Here is a 17,844-nt window from a genome sequence, read left to right as displayed (position 1 = left end):
CATGAACTTGAATCCTTCTAAAGGTTTATGCAATGGTACTAGGCTGGTATGCAAGGCTTTCAATAACAAGGTCATTGATGCAGAGATAATTACAAGGACCAATATTGGTGACAGAGTTTTTATCCCGAGGATAACTTTCATCCCAACTACACTGGAACTTCCTTTCTCAATGAAATGCTTGCAATTCCCAGTCCGTTTGGCGTTTGCAATGACAATCAACAAATCTCAAGGCCAAATGTTATCAGGTTTGGGCATATATCTAAAAACCCCAGTCTTTACTCATGGTCAATTCTATGTTGCTTTCTCAAGAGTAAAGTCTCTGGAGGACAGATTGAAAGTCTTGATTAATGAGAAAGAGGACATGGTAAATGGTACCATCAATATTGTATATAATGAAGTTTTACAGAAAGTAGTGTAACCTCTATTTTTTCAAAAGTGTAATGTTTGTTCTCTCATATTATATTTGCATAATGTTTTTATTTCAATACAATCAAAGCCTTTTTCTCTTCTTTGTTCACATATCTATAAAATGTAGTGTTGTACTTTCTTATGCTCTTTTTCAGTAGTGAGTTCTTTGTTGATGAAAAGCAAGTTTAACTTATTTTCTCTGATTTAATACTTTAATGTTTTAATCATATCTCTCATGTATGGATAAAGTTCTTTTATACAATATGCATTACAAACTCTTTTTCTCTTCTAAATTGGTCTTCTAATTTCAATATTGTAAAGTCATTTTTTTCATTTTTTAAAAATTTGATCAATATTACTAATTTTTATGTTTTCTAAATTTTATTGATAGATGGCCCAAACAGTATTTGAATATTATCGTGCCTCTCCTTATCAAATGAGACTTCAAGAAGCATTGCAAACTATTGCTACGGATGATATTATCCATAGAACTTTGGCTAGGGTAATCGAAAGATTACCCAATGATGGATTTACTAATGGAAACACTCCGTTATATTTAGAATTTTTATATTTTGGATGGATTCAATGTTACTATGTTGGACAAACAGATGTTGAGTACTTCATATCTCGGTCCCACACTAAACACATACCGAATGACTGGAGTAAATGGGAGTTTCAAGATTTATCATGTTTTGTAACTTTGCATCTGTTTCATCCAAATTCCGCTGACTGCTCTACTAATGTTAGAGCCAATCATATCACATCCCCAGGTAATACTTACTCACCATTTTCATTAATGTTTTGGTTTATAAATTTAATATTGTTATTTTTAAAGTCTTTTTTTTTCGTTTTTAGATGTTGCAGCACAATCTGGGGCGGGGCATGTCACAGCTTCACCCACATATGTTCCCTGTGCTAGATCCATTGTTGATAATTCATCTAAGAAGAGAAAGCTTTCTTTTCGACAGTTGATTTTCGACAGTACAACTATCTTTTTGAAAACATTATATACTTTCTTTTCCATTTACCTGTTGTTATAGTTGGAATTCTTTCAGTGATATTTAAAAATCACTTTTGCTTCAGTTATGTTTTCCAATTATTATGGTTGAGATAATCAAGGTTATTGTATTGAATTGTTAGATTTTATAATGAAGTTTAAAAATTGCAAGACTATTTGATTCATTACTAAGTGGAAGAATGTGTGAACAAATTAAAACATTTGTGCTTCACATCCTGATGTGAAGCGCTGGGAGAAAGCTGGCACGAATGCCGGGCTGAGTCTAGGTGCGGAGCGCCTAGTAATCATTAATGAATAGTTGGATTTACACAAAAAAAAAAATCTCTAATGTGTTAAGGTGATGTTGTCATCATATTCATTTGTCTGCCTTGCATCTCATCTTTTGTCGTGCTCTGTCTTTGTTTCTAGCTTCATTGCTCTTTTAGCTCTTCAATTCTTTGGTCTTTAGGCCTAGTTGCCTTAGCATTTTTTTCATCTCTACCCATAATCATGGTAATGGTGTAATAGCAATAGAGTTGATGATAACAGAGATGATTCTTATATATTTTTTCTCATAAATAATGTTTCTAAGTTCCGTAGGCGATGCGGGATGGAAGGATCGAGCACACACGCCCTCAGAACTTAGGCCGGATATACACCGAGCTGCGGACGGATGTAAGGTATAAAAAGAACCTTCCGTTGCCCTACGTGTCGAAAGGCCATTGGGCCCAATTTTTGCGGGTGGCGGACACTTCTAGGCGGGGGATCTTTCCCGTCCCGAAATTCGAGCGCGTCCCATGAACAAGACGACAACACCTTTTTCCAAAAAGTAACCTTAGCGACTGACAAGAATTGAACCCCTACCAATCCTCTCACACCCTTCAATCGTTACCAATGGGCCAGCCTTCTTTTCGTAAACTTCATGGGCGTACTTTAGTGTGTAAACGATGTAATGGACAACTTGTACCTCCTGTCCGTCCATAGCCCGGTGTGTAACGGGCCTTAACCCTCTCTCCACTCTCCATCCACTACGTGACGAGCCCATTGTCATGATTTCAGTATGCTTACTTCACCACGGTCCACGAGGTGAAGTGGTGCTAAGAATACGAAAATAATTACACCTGAGCTTTTCGCGCACATCTGCATGTGATCTGTCCGCGGGTCCGACGGTATGGGATCTTGTTGCCGGCATATCCGTCTCTCCCAATCACCTTCTCTGTGGATTCCAGGATCTGTACGTTTTGTCAGACCTTACATTGCTTTCCCTAAGCATGGTGACACTTGGCGCTGGAAACAAAGAGGGAAGAAAGGAAAAGGAGCCATCACGAATCAAATAGCCATTGCCAAGCTGCAACCGGATCATTCCACCATGGTTCATGGTGGTGATGACGCTGCTACTGCTACTGCTGCTGCTGCTGCTGCTGCTGCTGCTGCTGCTGCTGTTGATGATGATGATGACCGGCACATTGAAGTGCCTGCATTCAGCACCACTCTAGACAAGCTTTTAGACGCGGCTGGAGTGGTGCCAATCAAGGTCTGCGGCAGCTCATCTGTGGTAATAGCCGGCATCCAGGAGGATTCTCGCCAGGTTGTGCCTGGTGATCTATTTGTCTGCTGCAAAGGGTTTCACGTGGATGGCCATTCGTACATCTCTCAGGCAGTCCAGAATGGTGCAGTGGCTGTCATCATAAGCAAGGATGTTCTGGTGCCAAAGAATGTGCAGGCAGTGGTGCAGGTTGAAGACACCAATGCCATTATTTCAGCTCTTGCTGCAGCATTCTTCTGCAACCCCTCTCAGAAACTTACAGTGGTTGGCATCACTGGCACCAATGGTAAGACTACAACTTCGTACCTCTTGAAAGGCATGTTCGAAGCGTTGGGACATAAGGTGGGTTTGCTTGGAACAGTAGCCTACTATGTCAATGCCAATAAGATATTGGATAATGCCACTCACACAACTCCTGGGGCTCTTCAACTGCAAAGGCTTATGGCAACAATGGTGCATAATGGCTCAGATATGTGTGTTATGGAAGTGTCTTCACATGCCCTTGCCCTTGATCGCTGCAAACATGTGGATTTTGATGTGGCGGTGTTCACAAATCTGACCAGGGATCACATGGATTTCCATAAAACTGAGCAACACTATAGAGAGTCGAAAGGACGACTGTTTGCAAGAATGGTCAGCCCCAAACAACATAGAAAAGTTGTTAACATGGATGACCCTCATGCTTCTTACTTTGTCAGTCAAGGCAATGATGATGTTCCCTTAGTTGGCTTCTCTATGCAAAGTCAAAATACCGACGTGTTTGCCTCAGAGATGTATTTGTCTTCACTTGGCACACGAGTGGTGATTGACACGCCGCATGGCAAAGCATGTATTTCCTCATCTTTGCTTGGCAGGCATAATGTTAGTAATATCCTTACAGCAGTTGCTGTTGGGATTGCTGTGAATGGGCCATTAGGTCAAATCATCCGAGGCATTGAACAGGTTCAAGCAGTGCCAGGAAGGTGTGAACAAATCAGCGAGGGACAAAATTTTGCAGTTCTAGTTGATTATGCCCATACTCCTGATGCTCTCTTAAGGCTACTGGATACGATTAGAGAGTGTGGTGCACAGCGAGTGCTTACAGGTGTATTTCGGTGTCTTAATATGTGACGTTTCACATGTCAAGCCTTCACTGCCAAGTAGTCTGGCTGTTGGATGCACATGACATAAAAATGTCAACTTCTGGAAAACTTACTAGCCTGATAATGTGTGATTTTCCTGACAAGGCTCTCAGTTGTTGGGTGTGGAGGTGACCGTGACAAAGGGAAGCGACCGATGATGGCTAAGATTGCAGCAGCAGGAAGTGATGTTTGCGTTTTTACTTCAGATAATCCAAGGACAGAGGACCCTTGTAAGGCATTGGTCTTGGTTAACTCTTTAGGGACAATATATTTCCTTTGTTTAGGTTTAGTGTTGTAATGTGGAAGGGCTTTGTACCTTGGTTTGCTTCTCTTGCTTGTTTATAGATGTAGACATTGATGTTTTCTCTTTCAACCTTCTACATGCTCTTATGTGAACATTGCACTGCAACAGAATGACAAATTTTGCTGCACAATCTAATGTGAATGTTTGCTGTTGACAGGTTCCATACTTAATGATATGCTGCGTGGGGTTGGGATATCAATGAAGGATTTTCAGCAGCTGCAAGATAAGACTATTTATCGTACTCTGCAGAATGGTTGCAGACTCCATGTTTGTGAAAACCGATCCCAAGCCATAAAGGAAGCTATAGCTATGGGAAAGGAGGGTGATGCTGTTGTAAGTTCTTACGTTTGAACACCTTTTCCTGTCATTGCATTGAAGAATCATGCTAAGCTTTTATATATTACACATCATTGTTGTTAAGAGATATTGGAGTCAAATTTTATGTGGAACATGTCTTATTATACTGAAGCTAACTTTTGTGCTTGTTAAGATAATGCTTTGTTGGGAAGCTGAGAGAAGGAGCAGCAGAATTAGGATAATATCCTATGTGCAGGATGGAAGGTGTGGGAGATAGATTGGAGTTGATGAAAAACACTTTGATTTAGATATGGATGGATAAGAAAGAAAGAAATTAATGTATGTTGAGGCTGCAAATGGCACATGAGACAAAGCCATGTACAATGGTAATTGCCACTAGACATCAAGCTTTACATGCTAAATGATGATCAGTGACATACTGTGCAAAGAAAGATAAAAGTGATGTACAATATAGTGCCCATATAGAGATACAGCAATAAGAGGATGGGATGGATGTATGGGGCAATATATGGCTAGTTGTGTGACTGAATAACGATATACTGATGACTAGCTCCAGCCAGTCAAGATCAGTGGGTATAGAATGTCATACATCCCTGATGAGATAGTGTAGGGGTAGCTGGGATGGATGTATGGGGTAATATATGGCTAGTTGTGTGACTGAATAACGATACACTGATGACTAGCTCCAGCCAGTCAAGATCAGTGGGTATAGAATGTCATACATCCCTGATGAGATAGTGTAGGGGTAGCATCTGGATTGATCCCTCAGCTTTGTCAGGTGCTGGTGTTGTCGGCGCATCTCCCTCCTCTCACTCTCGTGTAGCCTTTGTGTTTGGTACCCCTACACCCTTGGTCGGTGTGCCTCTCTGATCTCCTCAGTGAGTTGTAACCATCGCCCCCTCTTTGCAGAGTGTTTGCCTGTAGTAGTGATGTATGCAGCCATTGGATCTTGAGTAGGAATTGGCCCTTGTGACAGTAGGCTGGGGACTCCATGACTAGTCTCAGGGGGGTTGACTCCTCTGAATAGTATGGTGTATCTAGCCCAGACTGTACTGTAGGCCCTGCATCTGCAGATGTAGTACTCATCGTCATGCTCCACCCCCTCCTGGCATAGTCTGCAGATTGCGAGAGGTAGTTTTAGGTGTGCATTTAGTGGTGCTGCAGATAGCTGCCTTTTATATGAAGTTACTGTTCTCTATTTTACACGTCATATCCCCATGATTGGGCTGTGGGCATATACTGGCGTAGCTTGAGGCTGCCTTGGGTTGTGGTAACGAGGAACAAGAGATGGTGGAACATACTTAATTTGTTGCATTTGCGTTGGAGAAGTTCATTTCATATGCATTTCTTGCTCCCAATGGACCTTTTCTTGAGGAGACTCTAAAACAAAATGTTCCAATCACCACATCTAAACCAATAGCCAACATATATATCCCATTTAAGCTCATATCTTCATCCCTTCCGCTTCATTACTTGGCAACCCCGTTTCTCCCATTGGAGACGTAGGTTACACCATTTTTGAAGGAATGACGAGTCAGATTCAACGAGGCGCGTGAGTTCCTCAAGCTCAGTGGGTGACGCAAGCCTTTGGGGCTTGTGGTATGATGTTATTAGCCGTCTGATGAGCGCTTGCTCTTTTGAGATTTCACCATTATTGATCAACTCCTTTGCGACCTTGGGATATTTTACGGTTATGAACTTGTATTCTTTCCAAGTGCAGGATAAAGAACGAGCATTAGAGGCAAGGGGTTCATCAAGTAAGTTGAGGTCAAGTTTTTCATAGCTCCTAGCGAACGTGGTGAAAGTGTTGTTCAAGAGCTTGATGGAAGTCACCAAATCATCTCTCGTATTCTCAACAAGGTCCTTGGCAACCGTTAGGAATGAATGCTACTCGTAGGAAGTTCTAAGACCTACTGGTTGTTGCAGTGGAGCTGCGGTAGGTAGTGATGGTTCTAGCTATAGCGGACTTGACAGTGGTGTGTCTAAGGGTAGCTCCGTAGTCTGATCCGTGTGTCGAGTGTTGCTTTGGGGTACTGAGGGTGGGTCCAGTGGCATAGATGGTGTGTTGCCCTCTTCTTGCGCAGCCACCGGGGTGCCAAGCTCTTTAGACTTAGATGATCCCGGGATATCAAGCTAGTGTTTGGGTCGATAGATTAGTTGGGGTTTTTTGGCCGCAACCGTCGCGGGTTCTGTAGGCTTTGCAGCTCAGGTTTTCTGGTTGTTCGCTGCCTTAGCATTAGTGTGACTTTCTGGAGATGGGGGTGGCAAGCGATGATCGTGGTTGGGCTACGCCTCTAGGATTTCCTTTCTTGGGTACCCATATCCAGGTGTTGCCTTTATAGTATCCTTGGGCTCGCAACAGATCTTTGGGGATCCATTGCGGCTTGATTGTGCGCCTATATTGATAGCATTGTGTCGGTTTCTTAGGTCTTGAATGATAGCCGTTAGCCTTGCGGGGCTGGGTTTGTTGGCTACGAGTAGGTCACTTTTGGTGTTGTGATGCCCATTTAAGCGCGGGCTCTGTGGCTTTGGGGATGGCCCTTGTTGGCGGTGGTTTTGTAGTCTGGGTGGGTTGTGATGAGTCACGACCCCCCTCCCTAGGCTTGGTCCTAGGTAGCTCTATTGGTGGCATAGCAGGCTTGAGTGGAGCCTCGCTGCCCTTGCTATAAGCTGTCCCGATTTGAACGTTGCCAATGACAAGGTGAATACGCTACAGATCATAATCTACGTTGTAGTGTGCTTGCTTCTTGAAAGTGCGTCCTAATAACGATTCTTGATCTGGACCCTTCGTGTTTGGCAATACATAGAAGATGACTGATAGGCTCTCAGACTCCATAGAGATTGCAATTTTGTACTTCCCTAGGAGCGCATATGGCTTGTCTCCGAATGGGCTGAGTTTAGCGTTGGTGGGCTGTAAGTGTGGTTAACCAATGAGGGTCCAATGAGCGTGAGTCAAGACATTGAAGTTAGCTCCCTCGTCAATCAAGACCTCAAAAGTGTGTGTGCCAGGCGGTGGCTATGATGCGTAGGTATGCTGGTGCTACTACCTCTTCATCCTTGTCCTCTAGTTCGGTGATGGTGGCTACGCGGACATTGATAGGGGCTTCTAGCATGGGGGGCTCATGCAGTGGGTGTGTGGGAAGGTAGTACTTTTTCATGCGACTACCATTAAAGAAGCCTATGCCCTCACCTTCAAGGGTTTCAAGTTCTACGTTACCTGTCCTACTAATGGTGCACACTCATAAAGGTCCGAACCCTCGGAATTTCATTTTATGCTTGTGGCCCTTTACCGAGTAGAGCAAAACAAGGTCTCCTTGCTCAAAGTCATGTTGTTTGTGTAGTGACGAGTTAGGCACGAAGATCAAGACAGTAGGTGTTCGTTGTCCACGGGGAGACAGAGTGAGTGAGAGCAATAGCAGAGAGTGAGCACGTTTGTAGGTACAATGACGAGTGTGTACCTTTCGGTTTTTAGATAGATATATACATGTGTAAGTACAAGTGCTAAGGGTGTGTTCACACCCAAGCACATTTAAAGGCATGAGGCCTTTATTCCCAACAACCTTCCACCTAAAGGCAATGTGTCTTAAGAGGAGAAAAGAATCAGCTAAGTTTAGTTATGTACAAAGCTGAAATACATATATCTATTCAACTGCCATCATCTGTCGGCAATGAGCAAACAGCTCTGACCCTTCATGAGAAGGTCTGCAGGATTATCATCTGTATGCACTTTGACAAGCTCAATGCTCTTGCTGTCAAGTATATCTCTAATGAAGTGGTACTTCACTTGTATGTGCTTTGTCTTTGCATGAAAGACAGGATTCCGTGCTAGCATGATCGCACTCTGACTATCACAATGGAGAACTGGTAACTCTGTGATGCCAAGCTCTCCCACCAAACGTGAAAGCCGTAAAGCCTCCTTGCATGCCTCAGTGGCAGCCACATACTCTGCCTCTGTAGTAGACAATGCAACACACTTTTGTAGCTTGGAGATCCAAGAGACTGCTCCTCCTGTGAAAGTAAACACATACCCAGAAGTGGACTTTTTGCAATCCGCATGACCAGCATAGTTTGCATCTGTAAAGCCAACAATAGATGCCTTCTGCTTTCCAAAGCAGATGGACAACTCCTTTGTGCCTTTGAGGTATCTTATAATACCTTTCATTGCATCCCAATGCTTCTTGTGAGGGGTTGCCATGTATCTGCTAACCACTCTCACTGCAAAGGCAATGTCAGGATGTGTAGCAACCATAGCATACATCAAATTGCCAACAGCTGAAGCATATGGTATTTTGGCCATTTCAGCCTTCTCATCATCAGATGTAGGGCTGTCCTCTGCACTGAGTTTCACATATGGAGGCAATGGAACCCCAATTGTTTTCCCCCCTCCATATTGAAACGCTGCAAAACCTTGGAGATATACTCCTGCTGAGATAGATAGAGTAATCCTTTTGATCTATCTCTAAGTATTCGCATATTAAGAATGTGATTTGCATCACCAAGACCCTTCATGTCTAAACTACCATGAAGACTTTGCTTTAGTGAGTCCAAGGCATGAGTATCCTTGCCAGCAATCAATATGTCATCTATATACAAAACCAAGATAATCAGATTGCCATCTGCTGCCTTCTTAGTGTACAAGTAGTGATCCACTTGACTTCTATGAAAGCCTTGAGATTGCATGAATGTATCAAACTTATGATACCATTCTCTTGGTGCTTGTTTTAGCCCATATAAACTCCTTTTGAGTTTACATACCATCTTCTCTTTCCCTTGTTCAACGGCTCCATATCTTCAACTGCAACCAAGCCCAAAATGGTTCTCAATGTAGTCATCTTGACTACAAAAGAGAAAATCTAATCAAAGTCAATTCCATGCTTCTGCTTGTATCCCTTTGCAACCAATCTTTCTTTGTACTTTGGTGAGGAACCAGAAGTGACCATCTTGTAAACCCATTTGCATGGAAGTGTTTTTTGCCCTTTAGGCAATTGCACCAAGTCCCAAGTGCCATTTTTCTCAAGAGATTCCATTTCCAGGCTTTATACCATTTCTTGCTGTCCTATCTATCCATTGCTTCCTTGAAGCAAGACGGTTCACCACAGTCAGTCAACATGACATAATTAGCCACATTGTTTGCACCAGGAATAAATCTCTCAGGTTGTCTAGTAGCCCTAGACCAATTTCACTAAAATGTGAAAAGTCTCAAAATTATCGGGCAAATGTGCACCAACCTTGCAATTTCTGAGTTAAATATTACAATTTTGCATTAAGATCCCAAAATTCGGGAAAAGCCCCAAATTTTTGGGCCTATATCTGCACAGATTTGCACACTATGCATGCGTGCGTGAGCACGTGGAGAAGAGGAGGCAAATTCAAAGGAGATTTTGAAGAAATAGAATTTTTGATTAAAAAAAAAAAAACCCGGGGGGGGGGGGGGGGGGCTTGTTGACGCGTGGGGCGGGTCGCGTGACCTACCAACGTTACGTTGCCTACTCGACCGCCGTCCCATGATGCCATGCGTTGGCACCTGGTCGGTGGTGTGGCGTGTTTGGTGCCCGCATGCCTTGTTGTCGTCAGCTCTCTGCAACGTCACCTTTTGCATGCTGTCAGGCGTGACCTGTTTGTGCCTTTTACCCATGACCCGTCTATTGGTTGTCGCCCCACTCGCCAGTCAACAGTCGTCCGTGTGTCAGACACCCATTACACCTGTACTTGACTAGTCGCTTGGCACGTTGTGACTGTTGCTGCTCTTCGCACTTCTGCACCAGTCGACTGTCTCTCTTGCTCACGAGCCTGCGTGCCGCAACCGACTGCTCAACTGTGACAACTTCTGCTCGTCGAGTCCACCCGGGACTACGGCAACACTTGAGGTGTCTCTTGCCAGCTTTGATACCAGTTTGTAGTGATAGGTTAGGCATGAAGATCAAGACAGTAGGTGTTCTTTGTGCACGGAGAGACAGAGAGAGTGAGTGAGAGCAATAGCGGAGAGTGAGCATGTTTGTAGGTACAATGACGAGTGTGTATCTTTAGGTTTTTAGATAGATATATATATGTGTAAGTACAAGTGCTAAGGGTGTGTTCACACCCGAGCACATTTAAAGGCATGAGGCCTTTATTCCCAACAGTTTGACGTGCGTGAACCACATGTTTCGTCGTGCTTTCTCACAAATTAGGGCGTGGGTGGCTAGGAGCCGAGAGTCTCAGTGAGTTGTTCCAATTCCATGAGGTGGTTGGTCCAAGCTTCCTTCCCTTCCCATCTCTCCTGCACTGCTATCCTCAGGCTAGGGACAAAGAATTCTAATGACAAAATTGCCTCAGTCCCGTAGGTCATCCTAAAGGGCGTTTGTCCCACAACCGTTTTATAGGCTGCCCGATAAGCCCATAATGCTACCATAAGTTTATTGTCCCAGTCACTTTGCGAGGTAGAAACTACCTTTATAAGGATGTTGACTAAGATCTTGTTCGTGGATTCTGCTTGGCCATTAGCTTGAGGGTAGTAGGGTGAGGATTTCCTGTAGATGACTAAGAAGGTTGAGAGCAGCTGGGCAATCACCTCATTGATGAAGTGAGTGCCTTGGTCGCTTACTAATTCAATAGGGCAACCAAATCGTGAGATAACTTGCTCCCACAAGAACTTCACTGTGGCCTAGCGTCGTTCTTCCTAGTTGCTCGTGCCTCGGCCCATTTCATGAGATAATCAGTTGCTACGATGATATATCCAGCATGTGAGTATTGTGGTGCGGGACTGACGGGTCCAATGAAGTCAACTCCCCATTTCTCAAAGGGTTGTTGTGCAATGATAGGGGTCAACCCCATCTTATCCTTTTGTGCAGGAACTTTAGTCCTTTGGCACTCGTCGCAATGCTTTACGAACCTAGCAACGTCACGGAATAGGGTGGGCCACCACAACTGAGATTGCAGCACCTTGTGGGTTGTTGTATCCCCGCTGAAGTGCCCTCCAGCAATTCCTTCGTGTGCTTCGCTCAACACGTCGTGCATTTTGTGTTCGCACATACATCGCCATAGCAACCCATCTTGCCCTAGCCTATAAAGTTGATGGGTTATCAATTGGTAAGGTTGGATTTTCAGAATAAGTCTCCTAAGCCTGGCCTTCTTGATGGGTCTATCGGACAAACCATGCTCTAGCACTTGGACTATATCATCCGCCCAGTACGGCATTAGATCGACTTTGAAAAAATCTTTCTCGCTAGACAAGTTGAAAAGATGAGCATCCGGTAAATCGTTAGCTATGCCTTGTTCAACAACTTCTCCTGTAGGTATTCAGGACATGTGATCAGCCATGTAGTGCTGCTTATCCTTGCGTACCACCACAGAGACATCAAATTCTAGAAGAACAAGCAACCATCTAGCAATGCGTCCAATAGTGCATGGCTTATTCACGAGATACAACAATGCTTGATGGTCTACGAAAAAGGTGAAAGGCATGGCTAGGAAGTAGTGTCGAAACTTCTTTACAGTGAATACCATGGCCAGCCCCTTTCTTTTTGTGGTGGAGTAGTTCATCTCTGTGTTAGTGAGTTGTCTGCTAGCGAAATTCATGGGGTAATCTAGGTTGGCACAAGACAGCTCCAATAGCAAATTTAGACACATCTATATGCACGTGGAAGGTGATGTTCGAGGCTGGGGCTTGTAAGATTGATGCAGTTGTAAGAGCCTTCTTCAACTCTTCATATGCTTGTTGGCACTCATCAGTCCAGTCCAACACGATCAACAGGTTATACAATGGTCTTGCAATCAATGCATAGTTCAATACGAAGCGCCGATAGTATCCGATGTGACCTAAGAAACACTGAACTTTCTTATAGTCCTTTGATGGCGGCAAGTCGACAATGACCCTGACCTTCGAAGAGTCAGTGGCCATGCCGTTCTTGGACACCACGTGCCCTAGGATGCATCCATGCTTGACCCAGAATTGGTATTTCAAGGGGTTCAATGACAAGTTGTGAAGTCTGCATCGTTCAAAGATTGCTCGCAGCTTCTCCAAGTGCTCTGTCCAACTAGAGTACATGCATAGATCGCCTACAAATATCTCTAGCTCTCGTTTAAGCATATCTTTGAAGATGGTGCACATTAGTCGCTGAAAGGTTGCAGGTGCGTTCATCAACCCAAAGGGCACCACGATGTAAGCGAAGACACCCCACTCAGTAGCAAACACAGTCTTGTGTCTGTTGTCGGGATGTACTTGCACTTGGTTGTATCTTGAGAAGATGTCCAGAAAGCTATAGGCCTCTTTGCTTGCTACCCTTTCGAGCATGTGCTCCGTGTATGGTAATGGGTAATTATCCCTTTTTGTTGTAGCGTTGACCTTCTTATAGTTCACGCACACTCGTATCTTCCCATTCTTCTTCATGACTATCACGACCGGTGATACCCAGTCTGTGTGCTCTATTTCGTAGATGAATCTTGTCCTCATTAGCTTATCGATTTCCTCTCTCACAACTTGGGCATGCTTTGGATTCATAGGGTATGGTCGTCGTTTTATAGGCATGGCATCAGGGGCCATCGGTATGCTATGCGTCACCACTCTAGGATCCACTCCTTTGAGCTCGTCTAAGGACCAAGCGAACACGCCCACGTACTCTTGCAAGAGTGCAATGAGACCAGCCTCTTTCCCCTTGGTCAGGTCGTCAGCTATAAACACAGGTTGAGGCTTCTCGCTTTCCCTTGTCAAGTTGACTTCCTTGACCTTGGTGGGTCCCTCGATCGACTCACTTGACTGTCCTTGTCGTTTCGCCCCTAGCAACATCACTACCCTGTCACCTTTCTTAAACTTCGTGAAACATTTTGGTAGGTTCTGCGGTTTCTTCTGCTGCTCCATCTTTGACTTCTTCGTCTGTCTTTTCCCGTCTTCCTTCAATTGTCTGCACCTCAGGTGGACTGGTTGGTCCCCCTTAGCGCGTTTGGTCCTAGGAGTTCGGGTTATCTCTAGGTCACTCTCTGTGTACTGACCTCCGATTCGGAATTAAACTCGCAATCCTATCTCGGAGGGTGCGTCTATCTTAAGCAAGGGTGCTGCCAGTGGTTGGGCTACTTCTGCTTGTTTGTACTCTACTGCTCCAATGTGCTCCAACCAGGAGCGATCGCACTCCATCCGCATGACTCCTCTCTCAACCCTGCAAGCATTCCCTCTTTGGGGCTTGGAGTTTGCTCTTATCTGCTCTATTACCCTTCCTTCGGTGTCGTATTCTATGGTGTTAATTTCTTTCTTGCTATCCTCACTAACCGAGAGGCAGTCCTCGTACTCATCATCGGAATCGCCACCTTTTGATTGCTCATCATCTCCTAGACTCTCATCTCTAGCTTCTTCCTTATCAGCGACTAAAGCCCAAGTGTACAGTAAGTTCAGATCATGCACCTTGGTCCATCTCTACTTCGGTTTGTCCAGGAGGTCTCTGAGAGGCTTGACATTAGTGGCGAGATTTCTGGCCAATTTGCCTGTCAGATACTCGAGGATCTTGTGAAGTTCTAGCCTATTGCTAGGAACATGGAAAGAGATAGGCCTTGGTCAGTTGCTCGAGCTCATGGCCATCATGTAGAGTGGCACTAGGGGCTTCTTCGACACGCTCGCAGTTTTTGCAGCCTGTTTGTACATCCCCTCTTCGCCGGAGAATGGGAGATCGATGGTCGCTAGGACGTGCATCCAATCTTGCTCATCCTCAGGATAAGGGATGTATTTGGTCAAAGGCCCGTAAGACTGCCTTACTGGCTCATTGCCTCTAAGCATGGCAGAGATGGTGTCTAGGTCGACAAGGGTCGTCTTCCAAGTGTCCATCTCGACCCTAACTGCTTCCGTTCGGTTTCCTAGAAAGATTAAACAGTTGCCCCAGTCTTCAATGACTCGAGCGTTCCTCATCTAGGGTCGGTCTAGCAGAATGTCATAGTCCACTCCCTTCATGACGATGAAGTTCACGGAGAATTGGATACCCACAATCTTCATTGGCTAATTCTTCAAGATTCCAAATGGCCTTACGTTTCTTCCGTTAGCTAGAGTGAGGTTGAACCTAGCTGTTTCGACAGGCGGATTTTCCCAAGCCTGGAGCACAGCATAGCTCAACACACTCACTCCTGCCCCAGTATCTATAATTTCCTTCCGTGTTACGTCTCCTAGGGCTAGGATAGACAAGATTGTGTGCGTCTCAGTGCCTTTTCAAAAAGCGTTGACATGTAGTGACTTTGGCACCGAGTGCAGCGTCAAGCTGGGTATCTGCAGACTGTATCGTGATCCTGTAAGTTAGCTACAACATGCTCCATAGGTTCTTCCACCCAGTGTTTTAACTCCTACCACAGCGTGGGGTGCTGCCTGAGCAAGTCTCCTACACTGAGAGTCACTGGGGTGGTTACCAAGGTCGCGAGGAGGTTGCTGGTTGCTTGCCTCTCTCCTAGTGTTGTACCTCTTGGCCATTGGTCTTGACTGATTGGCTGGTCCATAGCACCTAAATTTGGCCTTGAGGGGGCCGCCTGTGGCATGGATGCGTTTATCGACCTTGGTCGTGCAGGCGAGACTGGCATGCTCACACTAGAGAGATCCTCGATCTCATCCTCTAGGATAGGCTCAGCATCCTTGAGGTGCTCTTGGGCTTCCTTTATCCACTCTTTTACTTTGGCTATTGCTTCGAGTTGGTGTCTAGGATGAGGATACTCCCTTACCTTGACACTTTCTTTCTTTGCCATCTTTGGAGCGGTAGTCTTTGCCTCTGTATCCGTGACTTTCTTGCTAGTCGCTAGCATTGTTGCACCCTCAGTCTTAAGTGTGACCTTTGCATCAGTTTTTTCCTTCCTTTTCCTTCGGCTCTTCTTTCCTATTGAGGTTGCATCTAAATTGTTGGGACCTGGCAGTGATGTGTCTGCTTGCTTCGTTTGTGCTCTGGTCATGATATACAGAGAGATGGGTGTATCCTCGCTATCGAATGTCTGGACTTCAAACAACCCCAAGGGTATTGATGGCACGATTGCCGAGCTAGGGGATGGCTTTCGTCTAGGGCAATCGGCAAAGAGATGAGTGATGCCGCACTCAACACATTTGATGTTGGTTTTTTTTTAATTTGCTTGTTCTCTCTGTGGACAACGCAATGAGATATGGCCCGGGTGACCACAAGTCCAACACGAGATTGGATCTTGGGTCGGCCCTGCGAATCCCCTTTCCCTACCTCTATCTAACTTCATCACCGACACTGGTCAATAGTCCATTAGGACTGGATTGTCCTCTTCGTCATATGAGACGTAAGGGCTCATATAGGCTTTGTCTTCGTTAGGCTCCTCCACGTAATGGACTGGAGCATTACTCGGTGGCTGGGTCACGTAGGGTCCTGGTGACCTGGGTATGCCCGTTGGGTTGATCTCCATCCTAGGAATGACTAGTTTTGTATCGTTTGGTGCTGGGAGCGCCAATTGGGCTCCTCTTCCAAAGAAAATTAACGGCCTACTCCCTAGGTATGGCGAATTGTACTGTTGAACACAGGGGAAACTCCTAGGCAGCCTACAATGCATGGCATCATGGCCGAACCTACCACAATTTGCGCAAGGCCTAGATCTAGGATCCTGGCACTTAGCTAGAAGGTGGTTGCTGCCACAATGCACACATTGGACGTGCAGTCACGTTGGTTTTCTTACCAATTCTTGCAGTCGTGCTAGCTCCATTCTCACCTTAGCTAGCTCCTGGCCCTGATCTACACTCTTCCCCTTGTCGTGTGCTAGGGGTTGGCGCCTCGCTAGAGGTTGTGGTCCTCTCTAAGGTCCTCTGACTGGGGTTATCATAGTTCAAACTTCGAGAGCTTCTCTCTCTCAGCTTGTCATCCACTCTAATTGCTTCATCAAAGACCCTAGTTAACATGTTTCGCTGCAAGCTAGAGTTACTTGCCAAAGCCTTGTACAACTCCTCGCTGCGGATTTTGTTCATGAACACGGTGATGGAGACAGCTCTTTCATTGGGTTGCTCATTTGTAGGGATTCTCTTGAAGAGGCTGCGCACATGAGTGACATAGTCTCTTATGTCCTCCTTGTCCTTTTGATTGACGTTCATCAGTCGGACTATGAGATTATCAGAGTATCATGCTTTCGAGAATCTCTTAATGAAGAGATCTTTCAGTTGGGCAAAGTTTGCCCGCTCTGCCACGTCTAAGCTGGTGTACCATGTTCTACCTTTATTGCCTAAGCAGAGCCCAAACGCCTGGGAGCGTTGTGCAAGGTCTGTGAGAGCATTGGCCTCGCAAACTTGCTCGAAATGCTCTATGAAACTGCACGGGTCGCTACTAGGCTGGTACTTGCCCACTGGTAATTGTCTAGCTGCTTAGCTACTACATGGATTTTTGATTGACTCTTCACCTCCTGAGTAATTTCTAGGCCTGAGAGTCGAGAGGTTGCTAGTGTTGTTGCACTTTGTTCAGCAGCCATATTGTCCATGAACCGCTTGGTCACAAGCTCGCTCAACGTGAGGTTTGCCTGTAGCGCTCTCTCTCTCTCTCTCCGTGTTTGGTCCCGTCTTGCTTTTACCTGCTAAGGCTAGCACGCGTCGCGCTTCGTGCACATCTATGTCTTGTTGTAGCTTTCTAGCTCTCTACTCGCGGTTATAGGCTGCTATGCCCTGTAGCGCTTTCCTAATTGCTTTCCTCTCTTCCTCTAGGCTAGCCACTATCTCCTCTACTGGCCTACTGTGGATTACTGTTTTGGTCAGCAGGTCGTATTCATTGACCATGTAACGTGTTGGCTCCTCAAATTGCGGGACATGTCTTAGCAGTCCATCGAGAGATATATCTAGAAGACGCCGCTTGGCACTCCCAAGGAATGACATGGGGTTTGCCAACTAGGGTCTCTCGAGTCTGCCCCGCAACGGAACTTATCCGGCCGTTCCCACTAGGATCGACCTGAAGTCCGGGTTCCTTGTAATTGGGTCTTCCTAACAGCCTTCTAGCGTCGGTCTACAACTGCTCCACCTGCGCAGGCACAACTGGGTTAAAGCAGACTCATACCGCACTTGGTTCAAAGAGAATGGGAAACGAGAGGGATGCATCGCTCGACCTCTCTGCCCGTAGGGCATAGTCCTATTCCGGTCCCCTAAAATGGTATGAACCAGGGCTCTACCCAACATTGTCTAAGGTCATCGTTCGATTTTTCCTAACATTTCTCGTTAACATTT

The 17,844-nt window shown here is 45.3% G+C and overlaps 1 protein-coding gene across 4 annotated transcripts in view; it reads left to right on the top strand.

The window, feature by feature from the left end:
• The first annotated feature begins 2,448 nt into the window (after positions 1-2,448).
• Positions 2,449-17,844, top strand: part of LOC148036299 (UDP-N-acetylmuramoyl-L-alanyl-D-glutamate--2,6-diaminopimelate ligase MurE homolog, chloroplastic-like) — a 41,663-nt gene continuing 26,267 nt past the window's right edge. For 3 of the 4 annotated variants that reach the window (XR_015690926.1, XR_015690925.1, XM_087678303.1), the window contains exons 1-3: positions 2,453-4,035; positions 4,186-4,302; positions 4,534-4,709. Coding sequence is in view for 1 of the 4 variants with exons in the window: in XM_087678303.1 (XP_087534429.1) it covers positions 2,577-4,035; positions 4,186-4,302; positions 4,534-4,709 (1,752 nt within the window). In the remaining 3 variants the exon portion in view is untranslated. Of the gene's footprint in view, positions 4,036-4,177; positions 4,303-4,533; positions 4,710-17,844 lie in introns of those variants that run through there. The other variant, XR_015690927.1, reaches the window with a different exon arrangement.

This window comes from Lygodium microphyllum, chromosome 5 (assembly GCF_053477565.2).
Source record: "Lygodium microphyllum isolate KBCC chromosome 5, Lygodium_microphyllum_v1.1.10, whole genome shotgun sequence".
In the NCBI taxonomy this organism is placed as follows: Eukaryota; Viridiplantae; Streptophyta; class Polypodiopsida; order Schizaeales; family Lygodiaceae; genus Lygodium; species Lygodium microphyllum.
The sequence above is the reverse complement of the archived record's forward strand: the minus strand, read 5'-3'. Positions and strand labels throughout refer to the sequence as shown.